Source organism: Thermobia domestica, chromosome 3, assembly GCF_964235325.1.
Source record: "Thermobia domestica chromosome 3, izTheDome1.hap1.1, whole genome shotgun sequence".
Classification (NCBI taxonomy): Eukaryota; Metazoa; Arthropoda; class Insecta; order Zygentoma; family Lepismatidae; genus Thermobia; species Thermobia domestica.
The window spans coordinates 262,377,052-262,401,435 of NC_137456.1; the positions used below are offsets into that span (position 1 = coordinate 262,377,052).

A 24,384-nucleotide genomic window follows, 5' to 3' on the forward strand; every position below is an offset into this window, starting at 1 on the left:
CTTTCCTGCATTTCATTATTACCCAAAAACCAAACACAATACGGTCCTCTGCTTAGTTGGAATCACATTGTTACATGTTCCTCGTTCCATGCCGTGGAATGATGAATGCTTATATTTTTACAGTTTACAACGGGAACGCCGCAAATATTTTTCAGTCGATCTAGAAAAAAGTCTTTCAGTGGCTTTTTGCAAGAGGCTCTGTTCCACCTGTCGGGAAGAGAAGGGAGACAATGAGTTGTGCTTGTTAACATTTTCCTTGTGGTGATGAATAAACATCATCATCGTACAGACGAGTAGATTCGCTCAGAACCACACCTAGAAATTTCTTACCAGTGGTCGGTCCTAGATTACGCCTATATTGTATTCATGTAATTTTCCTATGTAATATTAATGACAGTATAATAAATACTAAAGTGTACTAGCGCAATGTTCTAGTAATTACAATCGCTTTTGTTGAAGGTTCAAGCCCGGACCAAGGATTTTTTATTTTTATATTTTATTTTTTAAAATTTCCTAACACGTTTTTCACTAAAATAAGATGAATAATACTCAAAAAATAATTTACTTACGTTACGAGTTCAGTTTTGCTACACGAATACATATTATATGCAGTAGTAGTAGTAATAGTAGTAGTAGTATTAGTGGTGGTAGGAACGGGTTAGAAGCCCAGCAGGGCTTGTTTTGTTCCACCTTGAGTGCCGTGATAATAATTTAACCTCAGCTGCGTATTCAATTTTCTTCTTTAATTCCAACAAAGTGAAAATTTTCTTCTATTTCTATAGTACACAATATATACACCAGAAGGTTTGGACAATCGCAAACTGCAAAAAATCAGAAACGTGTATTTACTTCCTATACGCAAAAGGAAAACGAATATTTACTTTTTTTCATTTTCCGTGGATAAACTGTTTTAGAGTGCAAAAGCTCTCACCAAAAATGTGAAAGTTGAGGGTGGTACTTTTTATATATGCAAAACAAATAGTGGGTTGGCTTGTGAAAATAACTCAATTCAAACTCAAATTAAAACACTGATTAGTTAGAATTTAACCTTTATTTTACGGCTTGTCAGTACACTGCCAGAATAGTAAATCCGTTCTTTCCCGCGTGTCACTGTACTGACACAGGCGAAAGGTCTACTTTGACCCGTGAGCACACCGGTTGAGAACCAACGTTTCTGGTTCCTTTCACTATTGACTATCTCTTCATACAATAAGGCACATCATTTTTTTAAAAAAAATATATGTGCTCGCGGGTCAAAGTAAACCTTTCGCCTGTGTCAGTACAGTGACACGCGGTAAAGAACGGATTTACTATTCTGGCAGTGTAGTGACAGCCGTAAAGTAAAGGTTAATAACATGATTTTATTACGAGTATAAACTCTTTAGTAAGTAAAAAGGAGGCCGTGAATCATGTGTCAGAGTTGATGACCTTGTGTTTTGATGGGTGGTGAGTCGATAGTGGTAAGTCAGAATGGGTCATGGTGGGCGGTGGGTCATGACGAGTGGTGGGTCAGAGTGGGCCATGGTTCGTGGTGGATCTGAGTGGGTCATGTCTGGTGGTGGTTTGTGGTGGGTCCGAGTCGGTCATGTGTGGTGGGTGAGAGTGGGTCACGGTAAGTGATGGGTCATGGTGGGTCGTGGGTCACAGTGGGTTGTGATTCAAGTTGTTCATTGACCCAGGTCATCATTGCCTCAGATAGTTCAGTGCTCGCGTTCCCGTGTTCGATTCCCAGTGGGTGATCCTTTGGAATTCTATGTCCCCGATGTATCTGTGTTCGTGTCCCTGTCGTTCAAGGTTACTGAAGATAACTGTAAAACAATTATTACTAAGTGTAATAGAGACAAGTTACGGAGATACTTTCGGTGAATCAGAAAAGAAAATAGACTGAGGCATCAGATTCCAACTAAGGGGTAGAATTACTCTTAAAACCAGTTTCTTTTTCATGTCCTTGCATGCTTGTATGTCTATTTTGGTTTTCCAATATAAATTTAAAGTCTCTCGACTATATAGTATTTTATCATGGCCGACATCAGTGTCTTCGTCGTTATCGTAAAAGTGTGCTATTTGCTGCATACACGAATGTTTTTTGATTCTTAATTAGCAGAGCAGTCTTAGCGTAGTGGCGTAAATATTCGTTTCGTAATGCAGGGATACGTGGTTCGATTCCCGCTGCCGTAAGTTGTTTTTACCAAACTACAATATTCATACTTCTGATGTTTAATAATTTGAAAAATATTCAATTTCTTTCGGCCTTACAAGTTAGAGTGGAAAAGGCTTTCTTCGCAGAAGAAATATTGTACTTGCAATATGACGTCACATGTCTGCATACAACCTTGATTCGTTCTGTAGGAGAACGGTACGTGGTTAGCAGACAATTCATGGATACATAAGGATCATAGTTAGGGCCTAGTATGGGTCATAAATGTGTCTGAAACGATATTCTTTTCTAGAAATTATTCCGAACGTCTTCCACTATTACTCATACCGCTAGCACTAATAATATTTTCGTTCGCCATTTCCAACATGTTCCATATATCCGTTCAACCAAAATTTGTAAATAGCAACTATTCTTTTTTATATTCGTATGTATATTTTTTTTAAATATCAATATAACGCATACATAATCCAAACTCTTTTATGTAAACAAAGCGTCTTACTATGTATCCTAATGAAGACTAATCCTTCTTAGTTTCTATTTAAGCAACCCAAGTTTCGGTATTAATATTGCCCAGGAGCTGAGACCTTCTTTCTGCCCCTCCTTTTTCTTTCGGACACAAATCAATCGAAAATATCTCTTATCCTTTCTTTTTCTTTTCATATCAACTTCAGTGTGCTTCTTTGCATTCTAATTGGACGTAATGTTGAGGTCTTAAATATTCAGTACTACTACTACTACTACTACTACTACTACTACTACTATTACTACTACTACTATTACTACTACTACTACTACTACTACTACTAATAATAATAATAATAATAATAATAAAAATAGTAATAATTGTATTAACAATTTTAAAGTTGAGCCTCAAATTAGACAATACTTACAGGTAAGTAGTGATTTCGGCAGTTTGCCCGGACCTCCAGGACACACCTCTGCAACTACGAAAATTTAAACGCAAGCGTTCCACTATAGTTCCATGTAGAAAGTCTTCTACTCTACAATTTAAAGAAAATAACTGCAATAATAATAACTGAATATCTGAACTGAACTGAAAAATAACTGAACATTGAGGCATATAATAAACTAAATTTTAGGATATGCAGAAGTAATTATAAAAACTTTGTTACAAAAATACTTACCCAGACTGTGATGAATTCAATGAGCTCGAAATACAAAGTAACAAAATTGCGTATAAGATTCGGTCTAGAAAGCAATTTTTACTTAAAAAATGGACATACACTATTTCGAGAATTGAGATAAAATTGGAAATGTTTACGATACTTTTCGTCTCGTCTCAACTCTCAACAGCAAAGCGTGACGATAATTTGAGTTAACCTTTTCCCGTGTCGAATGTAAAATGTTAATTCGCGCCTCAATTTTCTTTCTTTTGTTTTAGAAATGAAATTCCTCTTCTCGTGGGCAGCATTAAATAAAACCGAAATATTCTTGCCAAATATCAGGTTTCTGGTTATAATGTTATGCCCTGAGTGATAATAAGCTCTTAACTTTTCATCTTCAATGAGATGAGAATAATTATTATTAGTTTATTGTTATTATTGTTATTACTATCGTTATTATTAAAGATTTGATAGGTCAAGTATTGAAACATCCGAGTACTCAAATGTCTGATTATAATAGAAAATGTGTCATCGCTGATCAATCGCCACCGAAAATTCTAAAGTAAAAAAAAAATGTACTAGTCATTCGTGGATCCAAGTTGATTACCTTCAGATTACTGGTCAAGCGCCTTGACCACTGAACCACATTACTCCGCAGTAATTGATTCGTGTTTAGTTTGTTTATGAGTATAATATACGCGCCGTATTTCATTCAAAATAAAGTAAATTTGTATTTTGTTTTTAAAAAAAATCTGAAATGTTAATAATTTAGTGAATACAGTTATATAATATCCTCCGAGTCCTCAATTACATACTCCTGTGTTTTGAATATGTCTATTAACAAGCCACTGTTTTGTGCGAACAGAAAAGGCTCTTTATTTAATCGTGTCCAAATTATTATCGCTTTAGGTGAGTGATTAGCATTGTGGTTTTCTAAACCGCTGGTCCGAGTTCGAGTCTCCCACTCGCCATTTACAACTTTTCAAAATGTTTCATTTATAAGGATGAGCTCCTTTTGGATACTGCTGGATGAAGGATGATCTCCAGTAGAGAAATTCAGAGATGATGTAATCCTGAAAATAAAGGAAGAAAAATGAATAGAGTAAACGAGTTATAGAGTAAATTCTGTTGATAGTTCTATATTTGATATTAACCGTTAATTTCGTGCATTTTTATATTGTTGTTTATTGACATTATATTCTCCTTTTTTCCCTTGTGTCTCAAAGTTTAAATTTTTACAAATATTATTCAAATTAAGAACCTTCACTTATATTTACAACCTAAAGGGGAATACGGTTAGTACGGATAGGTTCTCCAACTCGTTTTAGTGTTATCGAATTTTACATTTTTAATATTTACAAATAAATTACTGCATACCAACATTTAGCAATTTCAAAAGTCATTGAACGAATAATAAAATTGCACAAGTTCATCTTTCGAAGTAATATTACGTATCAGTGAGTGCCGCCGGAACCTATGAGCTCAGGCTCTGTTAGACACCCAAAATTTTCATTGGAGGCTGGGCTCTTCTCCCGAATGGTCGATCCAAATTTTAATTGATTTGCAGGTAGGACTATTGCTAATAGTTTCTAAACTCTCTGCAACGCTTTGTGTGTACTTTAAAAAATAACCCACTACATATACTGCATAATCTATCCGTATATTATTTCATACGAATATATGTATAATCATTTGAAGTAAGTTAATTTGTTTACAATTCCTTATTTGAGTTAATTATAAGATTATTTAAGTCCCCTGGCTGTTATGTTCCCATCGACGGCTTTGTTGTCCGTATATTTTTTTTCTGGTATTGTGCTGTTTACGGTGAGTATAAGTATGCAAAGACTCCCTTTTGTCACTTCGTCAGCAAGCGTTTCTCCTCACTCCTGCACAAAAAACACTCTTTATGATTTGTTCTTTTAACAGATGCGGCAGCTTCATGCTGCTGTTGCTGTTCTAGCTTCTCTATCAGGCGTAATTAATCTTGCAGCGGGTGTTAGTTGATTTGCCTCACGGACTTCGTATATCAAGAATTTTTGTTGCCCACTGTACACTACTAATAATGAAAAAAATAGTAAATTTAATGACTTTTTGTGTTTGTGTAGAGAAAATACAACATTCGTGTCCTCTAGAATTAAATGTATCCCACACTATTTTATGTACTGTAGTTATCCGTCAGAAATGTTTTGTAAATTCAGAAATCGGTTACAGTGTTAAATGTCTGTAAATGAAGAAATGCTTTCTATGGTAATCAAATACCACATGAATGATTGGATGAAATACTTACCTAACATTTATATTGAAACAGTACTTTAAGAATTCAAGTTTAGAATTCACACAACTTAATTTCAATTTATTCGAAATACGTTTTATTTTGATGATAGAATTTGGCAATAACAAGGGACATTAACCAACTGTCCGGCTCCGATTTTAATGATATTTTTTCTGATACAGGACATGTGTGTATTATTTGTTATGACAGAAATGTTTGCTATGATGCATGCTTTCTAATTTTCTATAGCTTTTAAGTCTTGTGATGTGGTTATTAGAAATTACTGCAGAACTATTATCTGTCAGAAAAGTAAATGTAAACCTATTTTTCGAGTCAGCCATTCCTGCGCTCCATCCGTGGAGAGTATGAGAATTAAATCAATCAAATGTTTACTGAGGGGCAAAAAGAAATGTCTAATCTGAATAATACATTGTAGAGGGGCACAAGCTGTTATTACGAATAGTAGTGCATCGTGTAAATAAAGAACGACACCGAAAGCGAAAGCCAGAAACAGCTGTTAAACGGACAAAAAGAATAAAAATTGTCGAAGTGGGAACATAAAACACAAATACAACACATACGCCGACAACTAAACATTCACCACGCCATGATATTGGTGTAGTGATTAAGGTGCTGGCTCACAAATGAAAAGGACGCGAGTTCGAGTCCCTGGCAAGGACGTTATTAAAAATTTTTGTTAATAATACATACAGATCGTGAGAGATGGTAAAAGAGGTCCTATTTAGTCTTTCGTAGCAATTATTGTTGGTAATGTTTAGTACTGATAATACCTTTTGTCTTTGCGTATTGCTTTTATTCTTTTCTTCATTTCGAAAGAACCAATGCCACCAAAACTCATCTTATTTTGAATGTAAATGCCATTTGCAATTAGTAAAGAATAAAAATTGAACTTTCCGACGTAGCTGCAAAAAGTAAAAAGAAAAACATGGAAGTGGAGGGGTTCGAATCCATACTCATGGTTATTAAAAATACAATTTCTACATCACTTACACCTCTCAACCACGTTTCTACGTTAGCAAGTAAGAGGCTTGTGTTTAGGTTAGGCTGGTCAATATGTTTTGCAAAAAGGCCCGGTTTAACTCTGCCGCAGAAGGGCGCGAGAAAGGAGAAGAGAGGAAAACACGTCCTCTCTCTCCCTCTGTATGTCTATTTATCTACCTGTGTATATATATAACCCTATTTGTGAATGTCATAACCACCCTTATTTTCAGCGGATTGAGACGAAACCTGGCACAAACATTAATTGTTGAAATATCTTGATGAGTTCGTTAACCAGAATAATCAGATGAAAATGTTCAAAATGCCGGCCCTTCAAACTCTTAAAAAGTTCCAAAGGAACCCAATTACGCCCAAAAATAGGTATTCAGAAAGTTTCAGTCACTTTTTCTCCCTAAAGAAGGTTCACGCCATTCCGCTACGGTCAGGCTTTTTTTTTTTTTTTTTTTTTTTTGCAAGAGGGGTTATTTTCCTATCGGAACAACCTGATTAATAGTGATGATATGAAATTACACATTGAAATTCAAGTAACTTGTGACACGTGTTATTTGAAAGAATAATATAATAAATGTGCTTTTCCCTAACACAGAGAACTGTGAATCATGTATTTCGAGTTCGGGAGCGTTAATGGCGAAGGGTGTTATTTGATTTGCTTTCTAGTAACACATTGCATTGCAAATAAAGGTAGGCAACATTAGTGGTAAGTAAAACAACAACAACAACATAAATAATAATAATAATAATAATATTAATAATAATAATAATAATAAGTGTTGTTTGTTGCAAGGCAATATCTTCCTCAATTCTTCTTCAAACGTAATGATTGTAACGCCATATCTGCCTTACAAACAAAATATTAGCAATTTATATCGACAGAACGGGAAATTGTAGAGTGATGGGAGCAACGTTGGGTAGTATGCACTCATAGTACTTAGAAAAATAAGCGATTTCAATGCAAAATGAACGAAGGGTCATTGTCATGGGGAGTCATGGGGCCACGGCAGATCCCACTTTAGGCAAAATGTCGATAACTTATATCGAGAGAAAAGGAGGTGATAGTGGGATGGGACCAACGTTGGACACCGTGGACACATAAGGCGCATCGAAAAAATTAGAGGGGGAGCCAGCCAGAATTACTTATTTCCACATAATAATATAAAATTATATTGTCGAAATACACACACGAGTTAGCTAGTAATATTTCATATTATTATTATTATTATCACCATTATCATCATCATGATCATCACCATCAACAGTGTCTTTTCATTACGCGTGCATGTTTTATATGAAACCAAACAGAACATCCATCATTCGTAGAAGAATAAGAAAAGCCAGTTAGTTTAACTGTGAACAACGGCGAAAAATACGAAAAGAGTGACAACCTGTACGAAAAGAAACAATACTTTCCCTCAAATGGATAAAGAATCAAGCCGAGATAGATTCGAACTCCCATGAACGGCGCAAAATGCCAGTGTTTTCTCCACTTTTTTTAACTGACTCACCGAACGTGTTTCAGTAACTTACTTATTGCTAATTTTACTTGCTTCACTCCTTTAACTTGCTTTTTCTAATAACTTATAACGACAGGGACACGAACACAGAAACACCGAGGACAGTTAAAAATCATAAATGTTCTCTTCGGCCGGGAATCGAGCGCGGGACATCATACACCAAAGGCGCATGTGCTAGCCACCAGACCAGTGGGGAGGACACTGCTCCTCCCCTGTGTCGTTAGAGATAACGACCACAGTATTGCTAGCTATCACTTCTGTGAGTTGTATACTATAATCACATGTTCCCTCTTTTCTGGAAGAGTTAATCCTACAATCTATTTAATACATGACGTATTTAGACCTACATGCTCTTCATATAATGTAATATAAGAGTCATGCTGGGAATTAGAAAAAGAACATTCGTTGGACAAAACGGAAACTATTGGCATCAGAAATATTTATCTACGAGGCATGCGCAGTACTATATTTCAGAATAGTTATAGTTTAGTTTAGTAAACGAAGAAAGAGGTATAAAAAAAGCAAATATGTCGCGTCAACGAGATCGACCAGAGTTGACAGAGGCGGAAGCAGTTGGGTAGTAATACAACAACTTGGTTAAATTAATAATTGGTTCTGTATCATGTTAGTAGATCGTATCACAACTTTACGGGAGAGCAGAGAAAGACTTACTAACTGTATCATATAAACACAAATGGATGTAACTGTGAGTACTATAACTTGGATTTAACGAAAGTCGTTTAGATATTCAGCGGTTTGCAGGGTTGTATAAGACACAAAAAGATAAGACACAATACAATTCTTCATACCTCAGCTTCCAGTAGCTAGATACATGCAATTTCCGGTTAAATAGGGAAACTGCTGTCGGATTTTAATATATGACGTATTACAGGATACAAAATGCTTTGCATTTCTTGTTTGTTTGTAGACAGCTACTAGCTTAGTGTTCTGAAAGGTTGTGTATAAACTAGGGATGGCCAATTCCGGATTTTTTTCTTTCCGGACTCCCGAAAGTAAAACCTGATAAATTCCGGAATTCGGAAAATTCCCATTTTGGAATAATACCGGAATTTGGAAAATCCGGAATTTAGACATTTCTGATTTCGTTAACCTTTCGGAATTTGGAACAATCCGGAATGTAGAAATTTCTGACTTCGATAACATTTCGGAATTTGGAAAAATCCGGATTTTTCGAAATCCGGAGTTTTTCTCATTTCCGGAATTTTCTAAATTCCGGATTCTTTCCGTGTTTCGGAATTCTTCTGAATTCCGGAGTATAACTGAATTCCATAATTTTCCGAAATCCAGAAAGTGAAAGTTCCGTTTCCGAAAAATGAATTTGTTTACTTTAATATGAATCGCGGCGGAAATAAGTCTTTGAGCAGGTAATGGCGACTGCTTTGAAAGAAATAGAGTGTTTGAGTATTGAATCTATCATATTTGTAGTTTCGTGTGGGGAAAAACAAACTTGTGAACCAACGGTTTAAGAACAACTCAAGTCATTAATGTAAACTTTGCCGACATTATTAAAGAAATACTAAAAACATTTTGAATCGAAAAAATATAACATACAAGTTTGCAAGCGGAGACAAAGAAACCTAACGTAACCAGACTAAAGACGAATCGTTTACCGCGTAGCGATTGCGGTTCAGTGGTCAAGATGATTGCGCAAATGCACGTCGCAATTCTTTGTTTTACTTTAGGATTTTTAATGATGATTGATCGGCGATAACGTACGTTTCATAATATTTAGATATTTCAATACTCGGATGTTTCAATACTTGAACTATCAAATCTTCAGGAATAATAATAGTAATAATAATAAACTAATAATAATTATTATTATCTCGTAGAAGATTAAATGCTAGGAGCTAATTATTGCTCAGGCCATACCATTACAAGCAGAAACGTGTCATTTGGAAAGAATATTTCGGTTTGGTTTAATGTTGCCCACGAGAAGAGGAGTTTCTCATCTCGTTTCTAAAACAAATAAAATAACATGAGAATTAACATTATACATTCGAGACGGGACAAAGCTAACTCAAACTTTTCGTCTCGCTTTGGAGATGAGAATCGAGACGAGACAAAAAGTATCGTAAACATTTCCCGTCTTACCTTGATTCTCGAAATAGTGTATGTTCATTCTTTAAGTAACAATTGCTCTGTAGACTGAATCTCATAGGCTATTTCGTTACATTGTATTTCAGAGCTCATTGAATTATGGTCTCTGTAGGTATTTTTGTAGCAAAGCTTTTATATTTACCTCTGCATATCCTAAAAATTAGTTGCGTGTTATTCAGTTATATTTATTACAGTTGTTTTCCTTAAAACATACAGTAGAATGCTATCTACATGAAACTCTCTAGTTTAAAGTGTTGGTAGTTGCAGAAGTGTGTCTTGAAGTTACGAAACCCATTCCCCGAAATCTCTACTTTTAAGTAAGTTTTGCCTAATTTTAGGGCAAGTTTAAAACTTTTAATGCAATTATTATTATTATTATTATTATTATTATTATTATTATTATTATTATTATTATTATTATTATTATTATATCAACACCGTGTATAATCTTTAAGAGATATGCGCTTTGTATTTGAATAGTAAAAGCTAATTTACTGTCGATGTCGGTCGTCGAGAAGCATTCAGGAGGACATCGGTCACGTTCTGGGTTTGAGTTCCGAAGGGGCAAGTATTCGGGCTCGAGCCAAACATTGTTAGAAGTTATAGGCTTCAGCAAAACATGTTCAAACGGCTGGAACCGGGTTTAGGCTTCTCATCGGCTCGAGCGGTTCGGCTTACAGCTCATTCACTATCGAACCGAACCGAGAAGTGAGCCGAGCCAACAGCTCACCCAATCGAGCAGATTTGAGCCATCGGCTTAGTTGAGCTCAGTCGAACCGTGCCGATGGACTAGTTTCAACTTAGCTGGCTCTAACCGGTTCACATGAGCCGAGTAGATGACTCATCCCAACCGAGAAAGCTCGATCCATCGGCTCAATTGAGGCGAGTCGATGGCTCGTTCCAACTGAGCCGGCTCAGGTCATCGGCTTAATAGGGCCGAGCCGACGGCTCATACCAACCGAGCCGACTCGAGCTGTTCGCTCAGTTGATACGAACCGAGCCGGTTGATATCACTACCCGGGTTGGTCTTCTGCTTGGACTCAAGAATTCGACCCTGCAGGTCTTAGCCTTGATTTTAAGAACTACAGTATATACTTATATTGGTGATTATGACAATTGAGACTGTCTCGACAATTGAGACAATAATACAAAAACTCTTGTCTTCTCGTTACCTAGACGAGACGATATACACTAAAATTGCATTTCGTACCTTCAAGACACTCCTCTGCAACTACCAACACTTTAAACTAGAGAGTTTCATGTAGAAAATATTCTACTGTATGTTTTAAGGAAAATAACTGTAATAAATGTAACTGAATATCACTCAACAGTTAGGCATATAATAAACTAATTTTTAGGATAAGCAGAGGTAAATATAAAAGCTTTGCTACAAAAATGCCTACAGAGACCATAATTAAATGAGCTCTGAAATACAAAGTAACAAAAACCCTATAAGATTCAGTCTACGGAGCAATTGTTACTTAAAGAATTGTCATGCCCTATTTCGAGAATCGAAGCAAGACGGGAAATGTTTACGATACTTTTCGTCTCGTTTCGATTCTCATCTCCAAAAACGAAATTTTTGAGTTTGCCTTGTCCCGTCTCGAATGTAAAATGTTAATTCTCATGTTATTTTGTTTGTTTTTGAAACGAGATAAGAAATTCCTCTTCTCGGGGCAACATTAAACCAAACCAAAATATTCTTTCCAAATGTCACGTTCCTGGTTGTAATGGTAAGACCTGAGCGATAATTAGCTCCTAGCATTTAATCTTTTACGAGATAATAATAATAATAATTATTAGTTTATTATTATTATTATTATTATTCCTGAAGATTTGATAGTTCAAGTATTGAAACATCCGCGTATTCAAATATCTGGATATAATGAAACGTACGTTATCGCCGATCAATCATCATCAAAAATCCTAAAGTAAAACAAAAAAAAATGCGACGTGCATTCGCGCAAGCACCTTGACCACTGAACCGCGATCGCTACGCGGTAAACGATTCATATTTAATCTGGTTACGTTAGGTTTCTTTGTCTCCGCTTGCAAACTTGTATGTTATATTTCTTCGATTCAAAATGTTTTTCGTATTTCTTTTATGATGTCGGCAAAGTTTACATTAATAACTTGAGTTGTTCTTAAACCGTTGGTTCACAAGTTTGATCTTTCCCCACACGAAACTACAAATATGACAGATTGAATTATCATACTCTTCATTCCTTTCAAAGCAGTCGTCATTACCTGGTCAAAGACTTATTTCCGCTACGATACATATTAACCAAATAAATTCACTTTTCGGAAGCGGAATTTTCACTTTCTCAATTTCGGAAAATTATGGAATTCAGTTATACTCCGGAATTCAGAAGAATTCCGAAACTCGGAAAGAATCCGGAATTTAGAAAATTCCGGAATTGAGGAAAACTCCGGATTTCGACAATTTTTTCCGAATTCCGGAATGTTAAAGAAATCAGAAATTTCTAAATTCCTGATTTTCCGAATTCCGGAATTATTCCAAAATCGGAATTTTCCGAATTCCGGAATTTGTCCGGTTTTACTTTCGGGAGTCCGGAAAGAAAAAATTCCGGAATTGGCCATCCCTACTTTATCCACAACCTTTCAAAACACTAGGCTAGTAGCTGTCTACAAACAAACAAATAATGCAAAGCATTTTGTATCCTGCAATACGTCATGTATTAAAATCCGACAGCAGTTTCATTATCTAACCAGAAATTGCATGCATTTACCTACTGGAAGCAGAGGTATGAAGAATTGTATTATGTCTTATCTTTTTGTGTCTTATACAACCCTGCAAACCACTGAATATCTAAACGACTTTCGTTAAATCGAAGTTATAGTACTCACAGTTACATCCATTTGTGTCTATACGATCGTGTTAGTAAAGGTTACTATATGATACAGTTAGTAAGTCTTTCTCTGCTCTCCCGTAAAGTTGTGATAGGATCTACTAATAGGATACAGAACCAATTATTAATTTAACCAAGTTGTTGTATTACTACACAACTGCTTTCGCCTCTGTCAACTCTGGTCGATCTCGTTGACGCGACATTCTTGCTTTTTATACCCCTTTCTTCGTTTACTGAACTAAACAATAATTATTCTGAAATATAGTATTGCTCATGCCTCGTAGATAAATATTTCTGATGCCAATAGTTTCCGTTTTGTCCAAAGAATTTTCTTTTCCTTGTTCCCAGCATGACCCTTATATTACATTATATGAAGAGCATGTAGGTCTAAATACCTCACGTATTACATAGAATGTAGGTTTATTTTTTCCAGCAAAGAATGAACATGTGATTATAGTATAAACACACAGAAGTGATAGCTAGCAATACTGTGGACGTTATCTTTAGCGACACAGGGGACGAGCAGTGTCCTCCCCGCTGGTCTAGTAGTTAGAACGTGCGCCTTTTGGTGTATGGTGTCACGAGTTCGACTCCCGGCCGGAGAGTATTTATGATTTTTAACTGTCCCCGGTGTTTCTGTGTTCGTGTCCCTGTCGTTATAAGTTATTAGAAAAAGCAAGTTAAAGGAGTGAAGCAAGTAACATTAGCAATAAGTAAGTTACTGAAACACGTTCGGTGAGTCAGTTGAAAAAAAAGTGGACAAAGCGCTGGCTTTTCGCGCCGTTCATGGGAGTTCGAATCTATCTCGGCTTGATTTTTTATCCATTTCAGGGAAAGTGTTGTTTCTTTTCGATACAGGGCTTCGTATCGTTCGCCGTCCTTAACAGTTAAAGTAACTGGCTATTCTTATTCTTTCTATAAAGAATGGATCTTCTCTTTGGTTTCATGTAAGACAATCTTAGGTAATGAAATGACGCTGCTGATAATAATAATAATAATAATAATAATAATAATAATAATAATAATAATAATAATAATAATAATAATAATATGAAATATTACTAGCTAACTCGTGTGTGCATTTCGACAATATAATTTTATATTTTTATGTGGAAATAAGTAATTCTGGCTGGCTCCCCCTCTAATTTTTTCGATGCGCCTTATGGATCCACTGTGTCCAACGTTGGTGCCATCCCACTATCATCTCCTGTTCTCTCGATATAAGTTATCGACATTTTGCCTAAAGTGGGCTCTGCCGTGGCCCCATGACTCACCATGACAATGACTCTTCGTTCATTTTGCATTGAAATCGCTTATTTTTCTGAGTACTATGTGTGCATACTGTCCAACGTTCCTCCCATCACTCTACAATTTCCCGTTCTGTCGATATAAATTGCTAATATTTTGTTTGTAAGGCAGATATGGCGTTACAATCATTACGTTTGAAGAAGAATGGAGAAAGATATTGCCTTGCCACAAACAACAATTATTATTATTATTTTTATTATTATTATTATTTTTATTATTATTATTTTTATTTATGTTGTTGTTGTTGTTTTACTTACCACTAATATTGCCTACCTTTATTTGCATTGCAATGTGTTACTAAAAAGCAAATCAAATAACACTCTTCGCTATTCACGCTCCCGAACTCGAAATGCATGATTCACAGTTCTCTGTGTTAAGGGAAAGCACATTTATTATATTATTCCTTCAAATAACACGTTTCTCAAGTTACTTCACTTTCAATGTGTAATTTGATATCATCACTAATAATCATCTTGATCCGATAGGAAAATAACCCTCCTCCTGCAAAAAAAATAAAAAATAAAAGAGCCTGACCGTAGCGAAAGGGCGTGAACCCTGTGTAGGGTCCAATATTTCAATAAAAGAGGATAAGTCCCTGCACACAAATATTTCAGTAAAAGAGGAAAAGATACTCAAACTTTGTGAATACCTATTTATGAGTGAATTTGGTTCCCTTGGAATTTCTTAGAGTTTGAAGTGCCGGCATTTTGAATATTTTCATCAGATTATTCTCGTTAACGAACTCATCAAGATATTTCAACAATTAATGTTTGTGCCAAGTTTCGTCTCAATCCGTTGAAAATAAGGGTGGTTATGGCATTCACAAATAGCGTTATATATATATACACAGACGTGTTTTGCTTCCTTTGTCCCTTATCGCACCCTTCTGCGTCAGAGCTAAACCGGGCCTCTTTGCAAAACATATTGACCAGCCTAACCTAAACACAAGTCTCTTACTTGCTAACGTAGAAACGTGGTCGAGAGGTGTGAGGGATGTAGAAGTTGTATTTTTAATAACTATGAGTATGGGTTCGAACACCTCCACTTCCATGTTTTTCTTTTTACTTTTTGCAGCTACGTCTTAACGATCAATTTGTATTCTTTACTAATTGCAAATGGCATTTACATTCAAAACAAGATGAATTTTGGTGGCATTTGTTCGGACATTCTTCTCTTTTGAAATGAAAAAAGAATAAAAGCAATACGCAAAGACAAAAAGTATTATCAGTACTAAACATTACCAATAATAATTGCTACGGAAGACTAAATACGACCTCTTTTACCATCTCTCATGAGCTGTATGTATTATTAACAAAAAGTTTAACAACGACCTTGCCGGGGATTCGAACTCGCGTCCTTTGCATTTGTGAGCCAGCACCTTAATCACTACATCAATACCATGGCGTGGTGAATGTTTAGTTGTCGGCGTATGTGTTGTATTTGTATTTTATGTTCCCACTTCGACAATTTTTAGCCTTTTTTCTCCGTTTAACAGCTGTTTCTGGCTTTCTCTTTCGATGTCGTCCCTTATTTACACTATGCACTATTCGTATTTACAGCTTGTGCCCCTCTACAATGTCTTTTCAGATTAGACTTTTCTTTTTGCCCCTCAGTAAACATTTGATTGATGTAATTCTCATACTCTCCACGGATGGAGCGCAGGAATGCCAGACTCGAAAAATAGATGTACATTTACTTTCCTGACAGATAATAACTTACTACCCTTTGTTAACGGAGTGTTATATGTATCTACATGGTTGTATTTTCATTAAGACCAAGGTGGAAGCAATATGTTAGATATGACTTTGACGGCAGCCAGCTTGAAATCCACCATTTTGAATTAAGGTTAAGTTTTTGAAATGGAAATAAGGTAATGCGTTACATAATTTGGGGCTAGAATTTAATCAGGAAGACAATGGCTACGTTTCTTGATAATTTTTTGTTCGTATAACACCAGTTTGTTTTAATTTTATTTGTATTTCTTTACGTCACATAGGTTCATAGGTTCCTCACGTATTCTTGTTTAAAATACTGTAAATAATTATATTGCAAGTCTTCAAAATTCAGAAAGATTGCTGGATGCTTATCCCAACACTATTCAAGAACTGACAAATAGCAACTCTTAAAGATGTAATAAATTTAGAAAACTTGAGCCATAGCAACAATTGCAAAATGCCAGTTGGAATCTTGAAACATGCGATGAAAATTAGGAGTGTTGCCAATTTGAAAGATCGACTAATGGACGTTTGAGGCGTATTAGAAGCAGTTCTAAATTCATATTAGTTAACTATAGAACAAACATAAGCCTAGTATTGGCTCTTCGGGAAAATGTACTATTAAACTGAGGTGTCACATGCTAAGGTTTTCATTTTTTTTAAAACTTCACTTTAATTCAAAATTCGCGAGTTTTTAAGATGACTGCCGTCAATGATACCCTTACCGTATCACTTCCTTCTAGGTATAATATGTATCACCGAAGTTTTTATCTACTTATTATCATTAATACGCGGGTTAGAAGCGGAGGTGAGGAACTTACGCACATAGTAAGTATAAACAATTAATATGCTAGTAACTTTTCCCAAATAGGCTGATCTTAAAACTAACTTCACCATTGTCTTCCTGATTAAATTCTAGCCCCAAATTATGTATCATATTACCCTACTCTTATTTCAAAAACTTGATCTTAATTCAAAATGATGGATTTCAAGATGGCTGCCATCAAGGTCATATGTACCATACGACTTCCCCTTAGGCCTTAGATGTATCTACATAGTTGTTTTTTCATTAACACTCTGTTTACAAAGGGTAGTAAGGGACTTCTGCGGTAATATCTAATAACAACATCTCAACTCTTAAAAATTATAGAAAATTAGAAAACTTGCACAATGGCAAAAATTTATGTCATAACAGGTAATACATACATGTACTCTATCAGTAAAAAAATCATTGAAATCGTGTAATGTCCCTTGAAAGAAACCTGGAATGTGCTTTCATCCACGTCTCGTCTTTCCGTCATTGCTGTTGTATAAACCTACAAAAGATATTTCTCGGATGTTTATTATACTATAAGACCTTTATATAGTGACGCTAAATAACATATGTGAAATATCTAATAATCCGACGTATAGCTATTTGAAAAATTGATCTATGCTTTGTGAGCAGAAAGCTTAATCTAGTGGTATTCCAAATATTTAAAATATTAAAACTCTTGAAATGTCGTATAATGCAAGCGCCAACTACAATGAAATATATTGATTAAGGAGTTACAGTAGCATTTCAAAATGAATTACTTAATTACCCTCTATATACCATATGGTAGTTATTCTACTGAAACCAATTTGTCATAATAACTATAATATGATTGTGGCGATAGTATTCTTTTTATATATTTAACGTCAAATACCTAAACCATTTACGTTATATAAGAGACAAATGGTTAATGACATTGAATAATTGTGAAATTATATTTTAGTACTCTTTTAGCGGGGATCGAACTCATAACACCGTGTGCAAAAGGAACACGCACTAGTCTCTAGATCGACAGGGAGGGTTCTGAAAGAAACATATAATTGTGGTTGTACATTATGGCGTATGTCGCAGTCTTTGTGAATTGATTCAAATGCTTTATATTTGTTGCAACAGCAACTGTTGAAAGATAATTGTCAACACTCACATGCACGAAACATGAAAGAACACACCTATTCTCTGTTAAAAGGTTATGTTGCTAAGTGCAATTCTTTCGTTATATGACAGGCGTGTATGCTTACCGATGCATAAGGAGAACAAGAGTGAAAGAATTTGTCGGAGAATATGTGCAGTATTCTTGTAGTACTGTAGCTCATTGCAGAACAGTTTACGTCAACACGACGCAAAATTTGCATTTTGGATGGCGACAATCAGTATTGAACCTACAATTTACTTTGCAAGTTTTGTGTTGATAACGATCCCAACATTTTTACGAAGCCTAGTAATAATTCCCCTAGTATACCCTATGTTGTTGGCAGAAAGGACAATAGTGCCAAGTTTTCTGAAGCTATTGATCGGAGTATCTAATTGAGATTGTACTACATATTGGGGTTATTCAACATAAGTTATGGTACTGCCGAATGACAAAATGAAGGATACCGTCCGCGAATTTTTCGAATGAAAAATCCTGTTATGCAGTTCCATTATTTTAATTTTTTGCTTAATTAAAATCGTCTCCCTAAAGTTAAAACAGCGATTATAGTAAATAATTGAAAATTGTACAAAAAATTATACTTACTCTTTTTATCATAGTCCGGCTGTCTTCTAAGATAGACGTTTATTTGATCAAACAGCATGCCTACAACCCACACTGTACTGACTGAAATAAACTGCAAAGTATTTCATAAATTTATTAACGTGTAAATACCAGTAACCATTAGAATGTTTGTCCACATAAGTGAAATGTACTTAGGAAAATTAAAAAAAAAGGTTTCTAAAATCACAGGCCGCGTACCAGGAATACACTAAACGACGTAAAATAATTCTTACATTTATTTCAATACAATGATCTCCATTGAAAATAGAACTTCAAGAAGAAGAGCTAGTAGGACTAAAATAACTGCTGAATAGCGGAAGTGTAAATTATTTTCTTCACCATTTAGTGTTATCAGTCTATAGTTGAAAATACTATTTGGGTTCCAGAATGATTATGAGAATAAGTAGAATAAATTAGCATATCCACATTCAAAGTGTAAACGAAAACCATAAACACATCAACCAAATGTCTTAGCATGCGAAATACATAATATATTACAACCACATCTGATATTGTTGCTTACAAATTACACAGCACGGACCGTATATATTACTGATAATAAAATTGCGTACTTTACGCACACTGCACATACTTCAAGAATCAACACACCTGGGGACTAGTGCAAGAAGTTTTAAAATTGGTTTCTGTCCTATTGCAGGCAAATGTGGATACGGACTCGTGCACTACTACACACACACCTCAGTGTTTGAGGCGTCTTTTTCTGATATACTCCTTCTGGTTCATGGACCTGGACCTATTTAGAAGACAGCTGAATTTATGTACCTCCACAAATAAAGGTCTAATGTAATTAGATCATTTATCATGAACAGCTTTACAGTACTTCTGTCATCAATCTATTGACCAAAAATAACCTTGTCTATCCATTATCGTACTGTATAGTCGTAATGTGGCAGTGCTACATCCTACTGGAAATACACGCCTCAATCCTAAAGCTATTAAGATAAGATATATATTGCTGAAGCATGGTCTATAGATGATATAGTTATTGTCTGGGTCTATGCTCATGCAGAAAAACAGCGCTTAATAAAATACCCCGTTCATCTGGCAGCAACGTTCACTCGAAAATAAGTTTGTTGGTGAGATTTTACAACTAAGTTCAGATTATCAGTAGACCTGTACGTAGCATCGTATCTACTAACTGTAGGGTTAGAAGGAAAGTAAAATCATCACTGAGTAGAATATCAGCCTTTGTATTAGCATGTTGTTTTCATGTCTGCTGGTGACATTCATGAAACTCTGTTCTTCTCTTTATGTAACTCTCGTACCAAGCGTATCTCTGTAAGGATGATATTGTTTACGTAACTGAATTCTGCACACAGATATATAGCTTCTCTAAGCATCTTGTGGAAACTTTCGTCTTGATTGATCCTGGCCAACTGTCAACTCTGCCACAACTTCAATACTAATAGCCCAGAAAGTTGATATTTATAATCGTACACCACACGGTCCATCCGCCATGCTGCCTGAATCGTGCCATGGGTATTGTATTCAACGGAGGAAAAACTGAAATGATGCTCTTTCATGCAACTGTAATGAGTGTGTTGCGAACGGCAAGAGTATATCACAAGCGTAATCCTAATTATTTAAGAATGTTCCATCAACTGATTTCATTTCAATTCCTAAAAACACGCGTGCCACAAACGAACCCAGTGAAATAAAGTTTCTCTAGATTGTTCCGCATGTATAGCATTAGAGACAACAGGACAAGCAGCTGTGTTGCACAAGTACACAAATTCCACTGTTTCATACTTTGCCCCTCCTGTATACTGGTAATAACCTTCAGACTCCAAAAAACAACTTTTAAAAGTCTTTTTAAAAGTTGCGACCTTTCAAATATTGCTGAATTACATATCTCACATGTTAACATTTTATCGGATCTACCAACCAGTTTGTTATTGAGTTTGAAAGTAAAACAACTAAGATCTACTGCTGTAATCGTATAATTCAATTACTTTTATTTGTTTCAAAACAAAATTATGACCAATGGTGGAGGTAAAAGTCCCACGTGCGAGGCTCGATTTCATTAGGGAATTTAGGATTGTTGTGGAGTAGAGATTCGAGTCGTTCTTAACGTTGGCCATATTAAAGGTGGATAGTAAACACGACGCAATGGTATATTTTCCTTCACGGAATGACCAGGTAGGTACATTATGTCGAGGCAGAAAGTTTTGAGTCTTTAGGTGCGCCGACGATGGAGAACTGGTCCAGCTCTGATTTCCGCAGAAATCGAACACAGGTGGATCGTGTTATAAACAGGGGCTCTACTACCACAGGCACTGAGACCAGTATTAATGTTGTTTTATTCTAGAAATTGCAAAGATATTACAAGCTAATATTTGAGTTCTATCTGATACAAATTCAGGCCATCTCTACATAAATTGGTAACAAATGATACTTTTTATCCTTGGCAGGAAGTGACTACTTTTGGTCTACTCTGTAACATTTGGCTGAGAAGCTTACTTTTGGAGTATAGTGAAGTGTTTAACACTACATATACCTGTATTTATCTATCAATTTTCTGAAAGAAAAATGAGGTATGACAGATAAGGGCGTTTGATAAACAGACAGGTAGACAGAGAGGACGGTAATATTAAAGTCCTTTGAGGACCAAATAAAAAGAACAAATTCCTGACATGAGGCTCTTTTTAGGATGGTATCGTGGCGAGACGAGACTTTGTACAGTCTCTGACTCGTCTCGGTTGATAAATAGCATTCTGAGTCTCGATCTCGTCTCGAATCAAAAATCGCCTTCTCGGTCTCGGTATCGTCTGTTAACATATGCTTGTCTCGATCTCGGTCTCGGTCTCGAGGACCAAGTCTCGGTCTCGTCTCGAATGTCTCGAAATAAATAATGTGAAAATAAAATTGTGAGATATTATTATCTTGCAGTCTGTCCTTTCCGCTTGTTTTCCCCTTCATTCTTGACTTAGAATTATGGTATGGTGTACCTCTTCACAGGTAATTTGTTAGCGCTAATATTTTCCATGCGTGTGTTCCAGGTTCAGTCATCAGTGGGTATATCATGCCTTGGGGAAAACCTAATGGGAACCCATATTTCACTTTCATCAATTGACTTCGTCTCATATAGCCTCAGTACTGCATATACAATTAAACTCTTTATGCCTTACGCAGAGTCGTTTTGACGTATGACTAGCGTAATACCAAAGGCCTGACTACTGCAGGAAACATGTTAGTCGACCTCTTTAGTATGACACTAATCACGCATCAGAACGACTGTGCATAAGAACTATTAAATTATCTCTAATACTCTACAGTAGTTTATTTCCTTCCTCTGAATCAGATTTGTTCAATACATCCCAACGGATAACTCAGCACATAGCAGCACGAATGTATTTAATCGTACCGAAATTGAAATTTTGAATTTCTCATTTATTATCGAAAACATTCTGCTTTGACTGCCATTCTAAAAGCAGAATATAAAGCTCATTATCTTCACAAATAGGGTAAATTTTTACTACAATTATCACTACAATATATTTTGATTAAAATTGATAAAATGCTTTATTACCAATGACTTTGTTTCACATCTCTGCGTTTAATTGACATTTTATTACTCGAACTTCCTGAAGCTTGTGTTGGGAGCTGCGGCATTCATCTTTGCTATGTGTGGTCTTGATTTGGATCATCAAAGAAGTTATAGTCAATCTACTGTTTTGCGTCTCACTTTGAGTATATTCTGTTTCTTATAAAAGTTCATAAGATCGTACCTAAATTTTGGATCCAATTTTACCCTACCTTACCCAGTAAAGGTATATACACGAGGGCTGGAAAGAAAAAAGTGGCAATAAGCAAATCATTCACGAACCCTTTATTGGACAATCATGAAACTTCTACAGGCCTTTAATGTAATCCCCTGCAGCATGTTCTACCAGTTGCCAGATGTGGGAAGTCGCTGGATATCAGCAGCGGTGCACTCTTTGTTGATTTCTGCAAGAGAGCGCCCTATAGTTCGAAGTATGGCATCTCTGCTGCGGAACGCATCCCTCGCAGTGGTTCTTTCATCAAAGGGAACATATGAAAGTCACATGGACTCATGTCCGGTGAACAGGATGGGTGCTCTAGAACCTCCCACCCCCATCGTACAAACAGGTCCCGCACAACACCTGCATTGTGACAACGGTTGTCGACTGCATGGTGTCCTCAACCTGGTTCCTGTTGCACAATGCCACGTCCTCCACGAAACGCTGCTACCCAACGCGCCACAGTCCGATGGGGCAATGTGTCATTCCCGCATTTTTCACGTTGTCCAGAGTGACATCCCGTGGCGTTTTTACCACGGGCCACTTCGATCTTTATCCATGAACGTAGTTCTAACTTGGAAAACATCACCTTTAGAGCGGTCTGCTACTGTATGCTAACCTGCATTCAACACTTCACTACAATCACTGCTGCGCCCACACTAGCACCACCACCCGCGTTGTATACCTCCATCCACCCGCTACAAGACTTGCCAACTGCAGAGCGCTCAAAATTCCCTGTGCGGGGATGGGACAGTGTTGTCACTTTTTTTCTTTCCAGTCCTCGTATATAGATAGACTATACAAAGTCACTTTTGGTTGAAATTGAGTTAAGAATACTTTTCAATAGATAATGTTCTTTCCAGTGTTGTAATAATGTAAATCTAAAGGCATCCTACTACTTTGTAACTACTTAGTATAGCTTAGTAAAGTACTGATTATAGTATATAAATCAGAACTATCGGTCTTACTTAGGGAACCGGTTTCTCGCTTCTCCTGTAACATTACGGAGTTATGACTCACTTTAGTTTAATTCTGATGTCCAGATATAATAAAATCGTCACGATCATAATAACCAACCATTATCAATCCAGTGGTGGATGACGGTCTTCCCGAGTCTTCTCCACAACTATCTTGGACAATTCTTTTCCAGTTTACTCCCTAGTGGTTCTTGATTTCGCCACACATTCTTGTATGCTAACGTCCCCTAGCCTCCGTTTGTGTCGTGGTATACAATCTAGAATTGTTTCCGTAAACATACAACGAGAAATTTTAATATATTTTGCAGTTTAGCGAAGTTATTAATATTTAGAATAATATTTAACAATTTTTTAAAGTTGGTAACACTGTTTAGAACAATATAGTAACTGCAACCCTTTGTAATTAAAAACCCCCAAAACTATGTAATGTTATAATGTAATGTTTTGTAATGTAATGTTATAGAAGTAAAGGAAGCTACAATCATAATAAAAATGTAACACAAATGCGTCATTTTAAGCAGTAAAACAACCACTACCCAAGTGTTTGGGATTTCTGAAATAGTTTGAAATAACAATTGTTGTAAATGGCATTATGATCATTTAAGTCTTATGGATGTATCTACATGATAAGACGTGATATATCAGCACGTTTTCCAAGTAAAGTCTTTAGAAAAAGTTAAATTTCCATTTTTTGTAACTTTGTAAATGATCATAGTATTTGACGCTAAGATACAATCTCGATGTGCATTCCACTGTCCATGTCCCTTTAGTTGTTAGAGATTTCCAAAATGTTGATTTAATGATACTGCGTGGTTCTTTGTTACACTGAATAGTGTATGTGGTATTGTGGTTTTATTTCACATCTGAATTAGAAATATGTGATATATTACGTAGTGCAATTTGAGAAAATACAACTTGGCAACACTGCTTCCTTATCTAGTGGCATTACAAAGTATCTA

The 24,384-nt window shown here is 35.9% G+C and overlaps 1 protein-coding gene across 2 annotated transcripts in view; it reads right to left on the reverse strand.

The window, feature by feature from the left end:
* LOC145681631 (uncharacterized) overlaps nucleotides 1-24,384 on the reverse strand; it is a 145,264-nt gene that overhangs the window by 73,148 nt on the left and 47,732 nt on the right. For both annotated transcript variants that reach the window (XM_081753246.1, XM_081753247.1), the window contains one exon: nucleotides 18,649-18,739. In XM_081753246.1, coding sequence (XP_081609372.1) covers nucleotides 18,649-18,739 — 91 coding nt within the window. The remainder of the gene's footprint in view (nucleotides 1-18,648; nucleotides 18,740-24,384) is intronic.